This window comes from Rhinoraja longicauda, chromosome 38 (assembly GCF_053455715.1).
Source record: "Rhinoraja longicauda isolate Sanriku21f chromosome 38, sRhiLon1.1, whole genome shotgun sequence".
Classification (NCBI taxonomy): domain Eukaryota; kingdom Metazoa; phylum Chordata; class Chondrichthyes; order Rajiformes; family Arhynchobatidae; genus Rhinoraja; species Rhinoraja longicauda.
The window spans coordinates 7063685-7080526 of NC_135990.1; the positions used below are offsets into that span (position 1 = coordinate 7063685).

Here is a 16842-nt window from a genome sequence, read left to right on the forward strand (position 1 = left end):
TACATACCTTCCCAGCACAGATGTTGCTCGACCTACTGAGTTTCTTCCGTTTGGTTTTGCTCTGGATACCAGAATCTGCAGTCTCGTGTGTGCCCATGAATTTTATCATATTGTTGTATTTACAAACTCCACTGGCTCCCCATCCCCCAGAGAATCCAGTACAAAATCCTCCTCATGACCTACAAAGCCCTCCATAACCTGGCCCCATCCTACCTGACCGACCTCCTCCACAGGCACACTCCCACCTGCACCCTCCGCTCTGCTGCTGCCAATCTCCTATCCCCCCACATCCGGACCAAACTCAGATCCTGGGGGGACAGGGCTTTCTCCATCGCTGCTCCCACCCTATGGAACTCACTACCCCAAACCATCAGAGACTCCTCCACACTCACCACATTCAAAACATCACTGAAGTCTCAGCTGTTCAGTACTGCCTTCAACCACTGAAGGTCACCTCACCTTCTGTCTCCTTTCTCTGCTCGTTTACTTATTTATCTATTTATTCACTTCCCTATGTTCTCTAAATCTCTGTAAAGCGTCTTTGAGTATATGAAAAGCGCTATATAAATGTAATGCATTATTATTATTATTATTATTTATGTTGATGTTTCTGTCTATTAGTCGCATTAATCTTGGCAAAGATATTTAGTGACTGATTTCACTCTGACTGCCACAGCCAAGTCCAATTCCATTCTTGTTTGATGTTTTTAAAGAAACCTCAGCACTGAACAATGATTAACAAAACTTGTTTGTAAGAAAGCACTGCAGATGCTGGTTTAAATCGAAGGTAGATGCAAAATGCTGGCGTGACTCAGCAGGACAGGCAGCATCTCTGGAGAGAAGGAATGGGTGACATTTCGGGTCGAGACGGTTCTTCAGACAAAACCCGTTTCGTTCCCTTCACCTCCTATCTGCCCTCAGTCCCATTGAGATATGCCCAATTGCAGCCACCTTTTAGTAATTCAGAGCAGACTAAGTATAGAACCTATGATGTTTTATCTGTGTGCCTTGGAGGGAACTGCAGGTGCTGGTATACACCGAAGATAGACTCAGCGGGCCAGGCAGCATCTCTGGATAGAAGGTCCCTATCCAGAGATGTTGCCTGTCCTGCTGTTACTCCAGCATTTTATGCCTATCCACACACCAGGTGATGCATTAGGGGAAATCATGCTTGACAAATCTACTGGAATTTTTTGAGGATGTAACTAGGAAAATTGACAGGGGAGAGTCAGTGGATGTGGTGTACCTCGACTTTCAGAAAGCCTTCGACAAGGTCCCACATAGGAGATTAGTGGGCAAAATTAGGGCACATGGTATTGGGGGTAGGGTACTGACATGGATAGAAAATTGGTTGACAGACAGAAAGCAAAGAGTGGGGATAAATGGGTCCCTTTCGGAATGGGAGGCAGTGACCAGTGGGGTACCGCAAGGTTCGGTGCTGGGACCCCAGCTATTTACGATATACATTAATGACTTAGACGAAGGGATTAAAAGTACCATTAGCAAATTTGCAGATGATACTAAGCTGGGGGGTAGTGTGAATTGTGAGGAAGATGCAATAAGGCTGCAGGGTGACTTGGACAGGTTGTGTGAGTGGGCGGATACATGGCAGATGCAGTTTAATGTAGATAAGTGTGAGGTTATTCACTTTGGAAGTAAGAATAGAAAGGCAGACTATTATTTGAATGGTGTCAAGTTAGGAGGAGGGGGAGTTCAACGAGATCTGGGTGTCCTAGTGCATCAGTCAATGAAAGGAAGAATGCAGGTACAGCAGGCAGTGAAGAAAGCCAATGGAATGTTGGCCTTCGTAACAAGAGGAGTTGAGTATAGGAGCAAAGAGGTCCTTCTACAGTTGTACCGGGCCCTGGTGAGACCGCACCTGGAGTACTGTGTGCAGTTTTGGTCTCCAAATTTGAGGAAGGATATTCTTGCTATGGAGGGCGTGCAGCGTAGGTTCACTAGGTTAATTCCCGGAATGGCGGGACTGTCGTATGTTGAAAGGCTGGAGCGATTGGGCTTGTATACACTGGAATTTAGAAGGATGAGGGGGGATCTTATTGAAACATATAAGATAATTAGGGGATTGGACACATTAGATGCAGGAAACATGTTCCCAATGTTGGGGGAGTCCAGAACAAGGGGCCACAGTTTAAGAATAAGGGGAAGGCCATTTAGAACGGAGATGAGGAAGAACTTTTTCAGTCAGAGAGTGGTGAAGGTGTGGAATTCTCTGCCTCAGAAGGCAGTGGAGGCAAGTTCGTTGGATGCTTTCAAGAGAGAGCTGGATAGAGCTCTTAAGGATAGCGGAGTGAGGGGGTATGGGGAGAAGGCAGGAACGGGGTACTGATTGAGAGTGATCAGCCATGATCGCATTGAATGGCGGTGCTGGCTCGAAGGGCTGAATGGCCTACTCCTGCACCTATTGTCTATTGTCTATTAAACCATAACTTCAAATAAATCGACAAACCAATTAAATCCCTCTATCATAACCTCTCTCCTGTTGTAGATTTTGTTTAATATTTTATGCATAATATTTTGTTAAAGAGTTTATATTTTAGTTCAAAGGAGGTATTAAACATGAACTTGTGCAAAACCATTTATTAATTGGTATTTTTCAAATGTAACAGTTACTGTAGAAGAATTAAGTATTGCATTTTCATCAGAAGGATTATAGGACATAATTTGAAAAGGGCAGAGATAGAGAGAATTTTGTAATATTATTGAATATGGCAGAGAAAGTGGTTTAAAAAATTGACAATATCCTTGATCTTGGAATAAACTTTACACAAATGGCTAGTGTCTGGAATCCACTACTAGGATTGTAGTGGTGGCAGGTTCAATTGTAATGATTAGATGGGAGCTGGCGAGATATTTAAAAGGGAAAGTATTTGCAGCATGGGAAGATGGTGAGGGAGTGGCACTTGCTGGATTTGAGCCACACAGAATCATTGACCCAAATGGCAATTTTCTGTGTTGTAACCTTTTCTATGATTTAAGCATCTCGTCAAGTCTCCTTTAGTGCAGACTATCAGTGTAATATTATTTACGGCAATGCTCTGTTGGTGGAATAATTGTGTTTAATGCACAATAGCACTACAGCAGTTCCCCTTTTTTTGTCCCTTTTTCATTGCATTAGTTGTGTTTCTAAATCATCTGTATCCGTTGTTTCTGATACAAAACAGCCTAAAATTAGATGTGCTGTTCTGGAAAAAAATATAGAATTTGAATGTCATCTACATGAATGGAAGCTACGGTGATGCTGCAGTGAGTGCGGCTGCCTTATAATTCCAACAACCTGGCTTTGAATCTGACCTGTTGGTGCAGAGTTTGCATGCTTTCCCTGCATTTGTTTCCTCTGATGCTTGTTTTCCCCTCACAATCAAAAGCTTGCTGGTTGATAAGTTAATTAACTGGTGTAAATTGCCCCTGAAGTAATAGTGAGATTGGGGGTGCTGATGGGCATGTCATATCATATCATATATATACAGCCGGAAACAAGCCTTTTCGGCCCTCCAAGTCCGTGCCGCCCAGCAATCCCCGACATTAACACTATCCTACACCCACTAGGGACAATTTTTACATTTACCCAGCCAATTAACCTACATACCTGTACGTCTTTGGAGTGTGGGAGGAAACCGAAGATCTCGGAGAAAACCCACGCAGGTCACGGGGAGAACGTACAAACTCCTTACAGTGCAGCACCCGTAGTCAGGATCGAACCTGAGTCTCCGGCGCAGCATTCGCTGTAAAGCAGCAACTCTACCACTGCGCTACCGTGACTAAGTCACAGGAAACAACATGGGACAGATAGGAATGCGGAAACATGGCTTGGATATGATGAGCCAAATGGCGTCTGTTATGAGACATAGGAAGTCCTTTAAAAGCAAGTTCAAATTTTTTAAAGCATTTATTGCATTCCTGTCTAACAAAGTGCAGATACAGGAGTGACCAGAACCTGCACAACTGGAGTGGTAAAACTAAATGCCTCTAGATATTGTGGGATTTGGCCTGTAAAGGATTTTTCACAATACTTGCTAAATCAGTCACTTCATAATAAGATGGAATTGGATTTTCACATAGAGCTCTTCCTCCGAGAAAGCATCAAGATTTCAAATCCAAGTATAAAGCATGTTTACACACACTTTGGCTGAGCAAATGGTGAATTGCGCATGGGGTCAGTGTCGCCTGCACAGTTAAAGTCTTCAGTTTTTGTTTCAAAATAAAAACTTTCTTTAGACTAATACCTTTGCTTTGCACGTTTATATCGTTTCCCTGTTGCACCGAATATTAATTATTAGTGGGATAGTCCCATGGTAAATGGTAACGATCGGAGTATCTTTTCATGGACCATTTTTATATCGGGGAGGCGCGGTGGTAGAGTTGCTGCCTTACAGTGCCAGAGACCCATGTTTGATCCTGACTACAGGATCTGTATGGAGTTTGTACGTTCTCCCTGTGATCACATGCATTTTCCTCAGGGTGCTCTGGCTTCCTCCCACATTCTAAAGATATGCTGGTTTGTAGGTTAACTGGCTTCTGTAGATTGTCCCTCATGTGTAGAATAGAACTGCTGGTAGGCGCGGACTTGGTGGGCCGAAGGGCCTGTTTCCACACTGCATCAACTTGAATGGACAATTGTAGAGAGTGAGTGAGTGGGGGTGGGGGGGCAGTGAAAGAAAGTGGGGGTGCGGAGGAAAACCTCAACACCCCAATCTTGCATCTATGTCAGTGTTATAAGGTTGCAACTAGATCTTAGTTTATTTTCCTTCCTTAATCTGGGATGATGGGATTTATTGTATTATTAGTGCCATCTATATTGTTCAGTATAAGATTGGGATAGAATCTGGAATCTTCCCAGTTTGGTTGGTTCAGTTGTCCACTGTTTGCAGTCATTGAATTGTCAGGGATATCAAAAGAATATCATTTTAAAGTTTCTTATGTTACTGTTTCTTATTTCAAGTTGTTCATAATTGATACAAGCAAATTTTCAAATATATATTTCTATTTATCAATCTAATTTGTTCATAAATTAATGAACCTTGAGTAAGTTGTTTGTTGCATGGGAACCACAGGTTGTCTATTTTTTTAGGAATATAAACCTTGTATTATTCCTTTTTTATATTCTAAGAAATTTAATTTTAACAAATTAATTCCATAAAATAATTTTAGAAAAATAATTTTGTAATGGGTGTCCCTGGAGGAATATACCAAAAATTAGGCAAATTGTATTTATCATCCATGTTTCTCTGGCATTTAATCTTTAATTAACTTCCTGGTGAAGGAAAGGAAGAAATGTAAGTTAACAATAGCTGAGAGAATCATTAACCTTGAAGGCCTTTGTTATCTTATTTTGGAGAGTTCAATCTGGTAACGAGGAGGAAGTTATTTTTACTAGTAGCCACTGAGCAAAACTAAACTAAACTGATTTTCTTTTTGCATTATAAGACACAAAGACACATGGTTTGACCAATCTTGTCTAAGTTTTATGGTTTAAATTAATTTAAGCATTGGAGTTGAAAGCTGGCTTGTGCATCTTTTCATCAAATGCAATTAGGTTGATGCTTAAAATAATCAACAATTGGAATTGTTTGCAATCTTGGAAGCCACTGGATTTTTTGAACCACTTCGACCTGGCACTGGAATTTTCCAGTAAACATTTGATTTTACACTGGTTTCTTTTTCCAGTAGCAACTGGTACTGGATCTTGTAACATGAAAGCAGCTTGTCAATTAGGTTAAAATTACTGTTGGTGTTTTGAAATACACAGCTGATTGGTGTGGGATGATGCAGCTAAAATTGGATCCGTTTTATTAGTAGGGAAAGGTTCCTGCTCAAACATTCCAATACTATGTCTGCATGTTAGAATCAAACTCTGGCTGCTGGTGGCACATTGCACCACCCTACATTCATTGCTACTTTGCCAAAGTTGGAGTGTGGCCTTTCAAAAGCATAACATTTCATAGAAAATAGGTGCAGGAGTAGGCCATTCGGCCCTTCGAGCCAGCACCGCCATTCAATATGATCATGGCTGATCATCTAAAATAAGTGCCCCGTTCCTGCTTTTTCCCCCATATCCCTTGATTCCTTTAGCCCTAAGAGCTAAATCTAACTCTCTCTTAAAAACTTCCTGTGAATTGGGCACCACTGCCTTCTGTGGCAGAATTCCATAGATTCACAACTCTCTGGGTGAAAACGTTTTTCCTCATCTTAGTCTTAAATTGCATACCCCTTATTCTTAAACTGTGACCTCTGGTTCTGGATTCCCCCAACATTGGGAACTTTTTTCCTGCATCTAGCCTGTCCAATCCTTTAAGAATCTTATGTTTCTATAAGATTGGCTTTCAATCTTTTAAATTCCAGTGAAAACATGCCCAGTCGACCCATTCTTTCAATTTCAATGCCTAAATTCTGTTTTTATGGTGCTTTTAATGTAGCGAATACGCTTATGAGCAGCATTATCATTTATGCCGAGTTACATTAGTGTGAGTCACCAAAACCTGGCTAAAGACACAAAGCATAAGGAAAAATGAGTAGACCATTTAATTCCTTACAGCTGCTTTGCCATTCAAGGGTATCATAGGATGATCTTTTACCTCATTGCAACTTTTCCAAGCTTGATCGCTTATTTTGAGAATAAGATTCAGTTCTAGAGGTCCATCCAAGGAAACATCATCTCTGCATCCACCATGTCAAAACTGGAAGAATTTGTGCCCTTGACAAGACTGGGAACAAGAGAGTTAGCTCTAACTTGCAGAGAATGTGGGGGAGGGATGTCTTCACTAGCTAATGCATGTCCCACTGTGCAACTGCCTCACAACTTGCACTGTCATTTTGTATGATCAAGCAGGGGTTAAGAGACTCTGTCCCCTAATCGAAATTGAAATAGACTTGGAATTAATCGAGTTGCTTGAAGTTGATGTAGGGAATTACGGAACTCGCCATCCTTACTGCTGATGATATGGCTACTAATGTGGAGTGATTGACCCTCTGGATACACAATGATTGTGAAAACTGGTACTTCTTGGAGTAGGAATGGAGGAGATGGTGATTGCAACCATGGAGTGTTTTGAAAACTGGGATGCAAATTTTTTAATGAAACCATTGACTACTTAAGATAGACACAAATCGCTGGAGTAACTCAGCGGGACAGGCAGCATTTCTGGAGAGAAGGAATGGGTGACATTTTGGGTTGAGACCCTTCTTCAGACTGGTTAGAGATAAGGGAAAACGAGAGATATAGACGATATGTGGAAAGACTGCTTAATATCAGCTAAATAACTCCGATTACTCCTTGAGCCGACAATGCTAATGTGAAATGAAATGTTTAAGAATTTAAATTGAAAATGTTTCAGTCTTTTTATGCTGGAATTCTTCACAGTAAAGGTTGGATTGATAATGGTGGTGTATAATTAAATTGCATGAGGCAGAAGATAGACATTCAATCATGTGTAACTCAAATTCAATTACGCTGATCTTGTTTATTCTGGAGAGATTTTGCGAATAGATTCCTTGTATATTTCTTATGAATACTCTCTACAGTGTTGTATTAAGAATAAAATGTAATTTATTAACTCTTCAGGGTGATGGTCACGTATAACTTATTATTTTAATGCAGCAACCATGCATTTCCGTTGCCATTCAGATTTAGTGATGCCAGAGGATATGTGTCCAGGCACACTATATATAAACTATTCTTGCAGTTATGGTGGTACAGGCAATGCTACCCCACATCTGAAGGAAAGCTAACTATTTCTGGCTCCTAAATTGTCAATCTTTGCCTTCACAATGAGAATATGGTTCGAGTAAGCATGGTTGTTTCCTCCTTCCATTAACAAACTATCAATATTGAAGCTGGCACTTTAAAAAATAAAATAGTTTGTCTAAGAGGCCAGTAGGGATTCAGCAAATGAGGATATGTTTAATCACTGAGAGAATCTTTCATAAATTGCTGGGATAAAAATGCGGACTAAAATATGCAGCTTGGCATTCTACTTTGTATAATTATTTCTCATTATTATTGTTCTGTGGAATAAGCCCTAAAATTTTGTTTTATAAATGATAGAGGGGAGGAAGAGATTGCCAAATAAATGATTGAAACAATATAATGAGCACTTGAGCAAAACTCATCTGAAGCTATCTATCCAGATCAGTTTTGGTTTATAGCTATCTCTGAATGAATCTAGATTTTATTCTGTGGTTTGGGGACTTAAAAAAAATGGAACCTTGTTTTAATTGGCGGTGTTTATCCAAAAGTATTTAAACTCACGGCCTCTTTTTGCCTTCTCAGGATCCTTCGGTAACTCAGCTGGCTAATGCCAACCAGCAAGGTATTGATGATTTTAATCCATTCACTGAGAACAGCAGGCTGGTAAGTTTCAACATTGTTGATATCTTGTTCCTCCTTTTAGTTCCATGGAAGTAAGACCACCAGCAAGTAGATTTAGTTCCATGGAAGTAAGACCACCAGCAAGTAGATTTTTGATAGGAAACCATGTAGCCTCTGTGTCAAAGGTTTTCATGTTAATACCTTTTTTTCCTTAATTTACATTATTAAAAGTTTGTAACTTTGAAAGTGGGTTTATTAGTTGTTTCACTTTAAATGTTGGGTGTGTTGTTTTGTCCAGTGTGATAGTGAAATTGATTTCAAATATTACAGGACATGCAAACATGGCTGAACTGGATTTAAAAAATAATTTGGGGAAAATAATAGGTTCCAGCATTGACATCAATAACTACCAGATGTTCCTTAGATAGTGACAATTGGTGTGATTCCCATGATTTGTTAGATCTGTGTAATTTGTGTACTTTTATCAGTTGGCATAATGCATTCATTTTTTTCCTAACTGATTTCTTGTTCCCAACCTACCGGGAAATGTCAGCCACTTACCAAGAGTACAGTCCACACCACCAACCTTGGCTATATACACGTCATTGAGTGTGGGACTGAAAACATGGCTAAGTTGCATGTAGTTCCAACATAGTTTATTCAGCATGAGAATATTCTCTTCTTACTCCTCATCCAGGTCACTGAGCCCATTGTTGTACCCTATTAACCTTCTGGTTTAAAATTAGTTAACTTGAGCAGGAGATTGGTCCCAATGTGGAAGGTGCATGACTTGTTATTTTATGTTAACTTAATCCAGGATTATACTTGTGATTGTAATTTACTGTATAAAGTGAGATGGTTTTGTTAAATACGGTATTTCTCAAAGCTAATTTTTTGCTGAAAAGTTAGATTTAACCCAATAAATACCGAGGAGAATAAATTGTTCAATGCTTTTGGGTATCTATTTTGTCTTTGTTACCTTTATGTTTTTAATTGAATTGTTTTGTGTAGGACATCCAAATAGGCAAAATAAAACTTCACTATTTATAATAGACCAATTATAACAATTCTACATATAGATTTACAACAATTGTGCTTTAATAATACTGCAGTGATTTATGAACCATCAATAAGAGAATGTATTTGTCACTTTGGTTGTGCAATGAATTCTGAATTCTAAACTTCAGTGCTATATAAAGTTGGATAAGACACGGGGGTTAATTCTTATATTTGACTGGTTCAGATGGGCATAAAATGTCATGGACAATATCCGAATCCAATACATTCACATGCTGTCTTGGCCTAAATAGCTGCTCCTTCCCTCTCCCCTCCTCTACAAAGCAACAGTTTTGTTCAGTTTGTTGCTCGCCATTGCTGATATAAGATTGCTACCGTGTCTGTTCATAAACACTGGGTACACTTTTAAAAACAACTTGTGGCAACATGAGGCATGGTTATACATGAGTTTTAGTTTTACTTTTTGCTGTGTGTTTTCTACAATTTCAAATGACCTTTATTGCAGATTTGATTCCTGATATGTGGAAAAGGACTGAAGCTGTTTAATTCAAAGTTAGCACCTTAGTATGTTCCTAATTTTATTTTTACTGTTTAGACTCCTTCTGCAACAGATACCAAAGTTCCAGCTGCACCGAAGATTGCTCCTTCTCAGCCAGCAATCTTGCAACCGACAGTGGAACCCAGTCCTCAGGTATGCTAAATAATGGAATGGTATGGAATTCTGTTGTGCAGTTAACAGGCACAATAAATATAAAATCTTAATAGAAGCTAACTTCATTCAGTTAGTGATGTTTACTAACTTAATTCACATAATTCAAACTGAATTGACAGATTGAACCAACCCATAAGAACAATCTACACCACAGATGAACACACACATTCTTTCACACAGATGGGGATGAATGTTTCCTGCCTAATCCGTAGCATGGGGTCCCCATTAATTACCCTTCTGGTGTGACTTCAGTGAACTGACTGAATATTTTCCACAGTAGATTTTAAAAACCCATGACAGTATTTGAGAGGGAGTGGATGTGAACCCGAGCCAACTGTTTTTCATTGCTGGGTAAGCTGTAGCTGTGTGGGGTACTCTCATCTCCTAAGTCTGATTCAAGTTCTGGTTGAAGTTCTATTCTGCAGAATAACCACACACATCTGGACTGCTCGCACAGTATTAAGGGAGTGTTACACTTCCAGAGCATCTTTTAGATGAGACGCTGAAAGGAGGGATTGTCTGCTGTCTCAAGTGGAACAAAAGATCCTGTGACACTATGTCAGGGAAGAGTGGGGGAGATTTGTTTGATGTTCAGATCAATATTTATCCCTTATTACCGCGGCACGGTAGCGCAGCGGTAGAGTTGCTGCTTTACAGCGAATGCAGCGCCAGAGACTCAGGTTCGATCCTGACTACGGGTGCTGCACTGTAAGGAGTTTGTGCGTTCTCCCCGTGACCTGCGTGGGTTTTCTCCGAGATCTTCGGTTTCCTCCCACACTCCAAAGACGTACAGGTATGTAGGTTAATTGGCTGGGTAAATGTTAAAAAAAATTGTCCCTAGTGTGTGTAGGATAGTGTTAATGTACGGGGATCGCTGGGCGGCACGGACTTGGTGGGCCGAAAAGGCCTGTTTCCGGCTGTATATATATGATATGATGATATGATGATTTAACATAGGACAAATGTGTTACGTCATTGTTGTTGACAGAATTTTGTGCACTAATTTGCAACCACTCGTATTATTTTATGATAGTAGCAACCCATCAAAAATTACTTCATTGACTACAGACTCGTGACTTCAAAGGAATGTGAAAAAAATAATGTTTGAATGTTTGAATAAATAATAACACTTGGGCGTAGCGGTAGAGTTGCTGCCTTACAACGCTCGCGGCACCGGAGACCCACTTTGATCCCGACTACGGGTGCTGTCTATATGGTGTTTGTACGTTCTCCCCGTGACTTGCGTGGGTTTTCTCCGAGATCTACAGTTTCCTCCCACACTCCAAAGACGTACAGGTTTGTAGGTTAATTGGCTTGGTATAAGTGTAAATTGTTCCTTGTGTGACGGATGGTGTTAATGTGTGGGGACTGCTGGTTGGCGCACACTCAGTGGGCCGAAGGGCCTGTTTCCGCACTGTATCTCTAAACCAAAGTAAACTTGGGAATTATTTGCCTGTAAATGAAGGAAAATAAATCTTGGATGTTTACAACGTGCACCAAAGATTCAAAGATTGCAGTATAATACAATGAACAGGTTGAAGTCAAGTTAAGTCAAGTCAATTTTATTTGTATAGCACATTTAAACACAACCCACGTTGACCAAAATGCTGTACATCAGTTCAGGTACTAATAAACGAACAACTAAATGGCACATAAACATAACAGCACAATACATAAACAGTTCACAGCGCCCCCTCAGAGGGCTTCAAACGCTAGGGAGTAGAAATAGGTTTTGAGCCTGGACTTAAAGGAGTTGATGGAGGGGGCAGTTCTGATGGGGAGAGGGATGCTGTTCCACAGTCTTGGAGCTGCAACCGCAAAAGCGCGGTCACCCCTGAGCTTAAGCCTAGACCGCGGGTTAGTGAGTAGCCCCATATCGGCCGACCTGAGGGACCTGGAGATAGAGTGGTGGGATAGAAGATTTTTGATATAAGGGGGGGCAAGCCCGTTTAGGGCTTTATATGTGATTAGGAGGAGCTTGAAATTGATTCTGTACCTTACTGGGAGCCAGTGGAGAGAGGCCAGGATCGGGGTGATGTGCTCCCTTTTACGGGTACGCGTCAGGAGTCTCGCTGCGGCGTTTTGGACCAATTGTAGGCGGGACAGGGATGATTGACTGATCCCAGTGTATAGGGAGTTGCAGTAGTCTATGAAGCATCATTGAGAATCGAACTGCATATGCTGGAAATCTGAAATAAAACAAAAAGTGCTGGAAACATTCAGCAAGTCCGGCAGCATCTGTGGAAAGAAAAACAGTTACAGGTTGTTGTGTTATTGTCCCCTGGTTCAAGTGTTCTTATAACTCTTAATGCATCCCTTTTAATTTAAACTCCCTTATTATCATTTATTCTTGTGTCCTTTTTCTTGATCGTATTCCTGCAGTAGAGAGCATCATTTCTGAATTTGACTTCATAGACAATTAACCTACATCAGGAATGAGAAAATGGGCAACAAATCCGAAATCATCATCATTGGTCCAAAAACGCTCAACAAATCCACCCAAAACTTCATCCTCAATATTGATGGTCTCCCGGTATCCACCTCCCCTCACATCCGGAATCTTGGAATCATCTTTGATCAAACCCTCTCCTTCGACAAACACATCAAACACATCACCAAGACAGCCTTCTTCTACCTCAAAAACATCGCCCGTCTCCGTCCATCCCTCTCCTCCACAGCTGCAGAAACCCTCATCCACGCCTTCATCACCTCCCGTCTGGACTACTGCAACAGCCTCCTCTATGGCTCAACCTCAAAAATCATCAGTAAACTTCAATACATTCAAAACTCCGCTGCCCGTCTACTCACCCACCCCCGATCCGTGACCATATCACCCCCGTCCTTTACAAGCTCCACCGGCTCCCCATCCCCCAGAGAATCCAGTACAAAATCCTCCTCATGACCTACAAAGCCCTCCATAACCTGGCCCCATCCTACCTGACTGACCTCCTCCACAGACACACTCCCACCTGCACCCTCCGCTCTGCTGCTGCCAACCTCCTGTCCCCCCCATCCGGACCAAACTCAGATCCTGGGGGGACAGGGCTTTCTCCATCGCTGCTCCCACCCTCTGGAACTCACTACCCCAAACCGTCAGAGACTCCTCCTCACTCACCACATTCAAAACATCACTGAAGTCTCACCTGTTCAACACTGCCTTCAACCACTGAAGGTCACCTCACCTTCTGTCTCCTTTTTCTGTTCGTTTACTTATTTATCTATTTATTTTCTTCTCTATGTTCTAAAAATCCCTGTGAAGCGTCTTTGAGTGTTTGAAAAGCGCTATATAAATGTAATGCATTATTATTATTATTATTATAGTTAACCTTGCTTCATCAGTCGGAAATTGCTACAACCTATTATTTGGAAAGTGGTGTCATGTCATTGAGAAAAAAATAATGGCATTGGTGAGAGTCGACATGGTTTCATGAAAGGAAAATTATGTTTGACAAATTTGTTGGAGCCTTTGAGGTTGCAGCTCGTAGATACGGATGGAATGTTTTGGAGTTTCGGCATACTTGATCAGATAATGGAATGGTTACTGCACAGAAGGAAGCCATTCAGCTAATAATATCCATCACAGGTCATGGTACCACACAAAGGCTGCAAACAAAGTTGAAGTATGTGCGATTGGGGGTATACTAGAATATACGAGTGAGAATTGGTGAAATGTTATCAGACATGCCAGTTTTGGTACGGGGGAGGGGTCTTAAGTCAACAATTAGTTCCTTGGATAGACTCAAAATGCTGGAATAACTGCAGGACAGGCAGTATCTGGAGAGAAGGAATGAGTGATATTTCGGGTTGAGGCCCTTCTTCAGACTTGGTCTTGTTAATGTTGAGAGGTTGACGCAACACCACTCACCAGATGTTCCATCTCTCTCTCTCCTGTATGCTGGCTCGTGCCTACTTGTGATGTGGCCAACAGCAGTTGGATGAGGTCCAACTCATCCTGGCTGTTCACAATCTGTAACAAAGATTAAGTTGAGTACAAAAATCACAGGTTTGCTGCAGATGCAGACTTGTTGGCTGGTGTGGGTTGTAACGAAGATGTGTACAGGTAGCGGAAGGCTGAGTGAGTAAGCAAGTATAAAGTGGATTAAAACGGGGAAAAATTAGGTAATCTAATTTTGATTGAGGGTACAAGAGTTGAATTTTTATTTAATGAAGAGAGATTGTGGCCCAAGTGAGACCATGCCTGGAATATTGTGGAAATCCATCTCCCTAAAGGCAAACATGCGATAGAGAGAGTGATCTGAAGTTCACTAGATTAATTCCTGGTTCTAATCAATGTTCTAAATTTTTTCAGAGTTCTTTGTCCTCAAATAGATTTTGATTTGATTTTAGAAAAATGAGAGATGATTTTATAGGGAGATGTCGAGTTGGTGTTTTGTTGACTGGGTTATTTTGAGTCTGGGGTTAGGTCATAAGTGATAGGAACAATATTAGGCCATTTGGCCCATCAAGGTACAGTCACAAAAGTAGGTGTCAGCCAATTGGAACGGAAATTAGAAAATATCTTCACCCGAAGGATAGTGAATCTTTGGAATTCTCTACATGAGAAGATGGTGAAGGCTCACTGAGCACTTTTACTAAATCGCAGATTATAATTGAAATGGAGAGTAAAATATTTTAAGGCAATGATGAGGTAGTTGAGGCTGGTACTATAACAACATTTAAAAGAAATTTGGACAGGTACATGGATAGGAAAGGTTTAACAGAATATAGGCCAAACATGGACAGGCAGTACTAGTGGAGATGGGGTATCTTGGTTGGCATGGGCAAATTGGCCTGAAGAGCCTGTTCCATTCTGTATGACTAAGAATTGAGGGATTATATTCATTCAGGATAGTGGTGCCCAGGTGAAAGACTGGCCTTGAGATCATTGAATATAGAACAGAAACCAGTGCAGAATGGCTACTGCCTCTAATTATGCAACAAGCTGGTAAAGAATATAGAATATATTCAAATAAAGAATATATTTAATGATATCTATAACATAGAGCCTTGTTGAAGCAGTGTATTTGCTAAATTACTATATCTAAAGTTAGTCTTAAATTTTGAAACGTGATCAGAATTATTTTAGATATCAATTTATGAAGAATTTCTGTTATTTTTTAGTTTAGTACCAATGTTATGTCTTTATAGTAAAACAGGAGTCATTCTCAAAAGTTCCATCCAGCTTCAAATGTATTCAATGATATTGTCAGGAGCTGCTCACTTGTTTAATCTCCAGTAAAAAGTTTACTTCAAACAACATTTTTTGGGAAGTTATACAATTTTTGATGCAATAGATCTGTCGGTTGAACCTTATGAACCCTCTTTTTTTAGCTGCAGTCTTTTTGAAAATCTGTATAAGATATTGGCAAATTTTCCCAATTTAGATGATTGGAATGGAAGATTTTCTATGGTTCCAGTCAATGATTGTACACATTAGATAGTAATGAGAACTTTTGAGATGGGCCCTTTCGGCAGTTGCAGATCATGGAAATAGACTCTCTAGCTTGTATTGCAGATACTACTGTTACATCAGGCCAGGAAGTTTCTGACTACCTTATCCAATCCATTGTCTACTCCAATTAACAATGACAAGTATTCAGAGACCTGCAGGTTATTAGGGGGAATTCCTTTCGAGTGTAAAGACAAGGTGAGAAGGATGATAGAAAAAGGTAGGCTTGCTAACTGAGTATTTAAAAAGGCAGATATGTTAAATATAACTTTACTTATTGATGCACTTTTTCAGTTTTTGTATTTTATCAATTATCTTACATACTGTTTTGGTTTGAAAAAGTACCTATCTTGGTATCAATGTGCCTCAAGCACATAACTCAAGCTGAGAATGTAACCTAATTTCTGTATTGCCTCAGTAATTTGTGGCTCTTCATGGCCAATTGAATAAGTGACTGTTCAAATGGATGGTGGGGAGGCTCTCGAAGCTGCCCCTTCATGGTGTTTGGCATAACATTCATCATATTGTTTTTCGTCCCCCATCTTCCTCCATTTCATCACATGCTGATTGTTTATAAACTTGAATTTAATAGCTTTCAATAATCGAAGAAAGGTTTGTGAATTGTTATTTCTGCCAGAGCCTCTCCTTTCCATCAGCTGTGTGTGTTGACAATGACAGATATTGCATTGATGGCATGGTGCCTCATTTACCATATGGTTTTATCTAATACATGTCTTGCATTGTGACGTGTTAAATAAAGGCCCACTTGCATAATGTATTGCAATCCCTAATACACCAGACATAATTGGTGACAAGATATTGGCATATTTCTGTGTCCACCAAGAAAACAAGTTCAATTGGAATTACTTTATGTCATGCAGGACATTTGCCGGGGGGGGGGGGGGGGGAGATGAGCTTTCAGTTAATCAGTTTTGAACTGTCAATCTAAATTTAATTTAGAGTCATAGTGGTGCAGTGTGGACACAGGCCCTTCGGCCCAACTTGCCCGCACTGGCCAACATGTCCCAGCCTGCCCGTACTTTGGTCCAATTCACTCCAAAGCTATCCTAGCCATGTAGTTTCCAAAGTTTAAAAAGGTAACGTTTACTCTTTCCACGTAATGCAGTCCTTCCTCACTACCCACAGCATTCACCTGTTTGATGGACCTTTTTTCTTTAGTAGAGATCCAAGCTTGTTTTATAGAGAATTAGCAGAACCAGTCTTGTTGAAATTGTATAGCTCAGAGGTGGATACAGTTTTCTTCCAACACATTTCCCCATGCCTCTGCCAAATGGAAATTGTTTTGGGAATTTGAAAGGTTAGTGAGGGGGGGAGGGG

General features: G+C 40.5%; 1 protein-coding gene across 2 annotated transcripts in view; it reads left to right on the top strand.

Moving 5' to 3' along the window:
- The window catches only part of scamp2 (secretory carrier membrane protein 2), a 36906-nt gene that overhangs the window by 5910 nt on the left and 14154 nt on the right, over window positions 1-16842 (top strand). For both annotated transcript variants that reach the window (XM_078429748.1, XM_078429747.1), the window contains exons 2-3: window positions 8288-8368; window positions 9939-10034. In XM_078429748.1, coding sequence (XP_078285874.1) covers window positions 8288-8368; window positions 9939-10034 — 177 coding nt within the window. The remainder of the gene's footprint in view (window positions 1-8287; window positions 8369-9938; window positions 10035-16842) is intronic.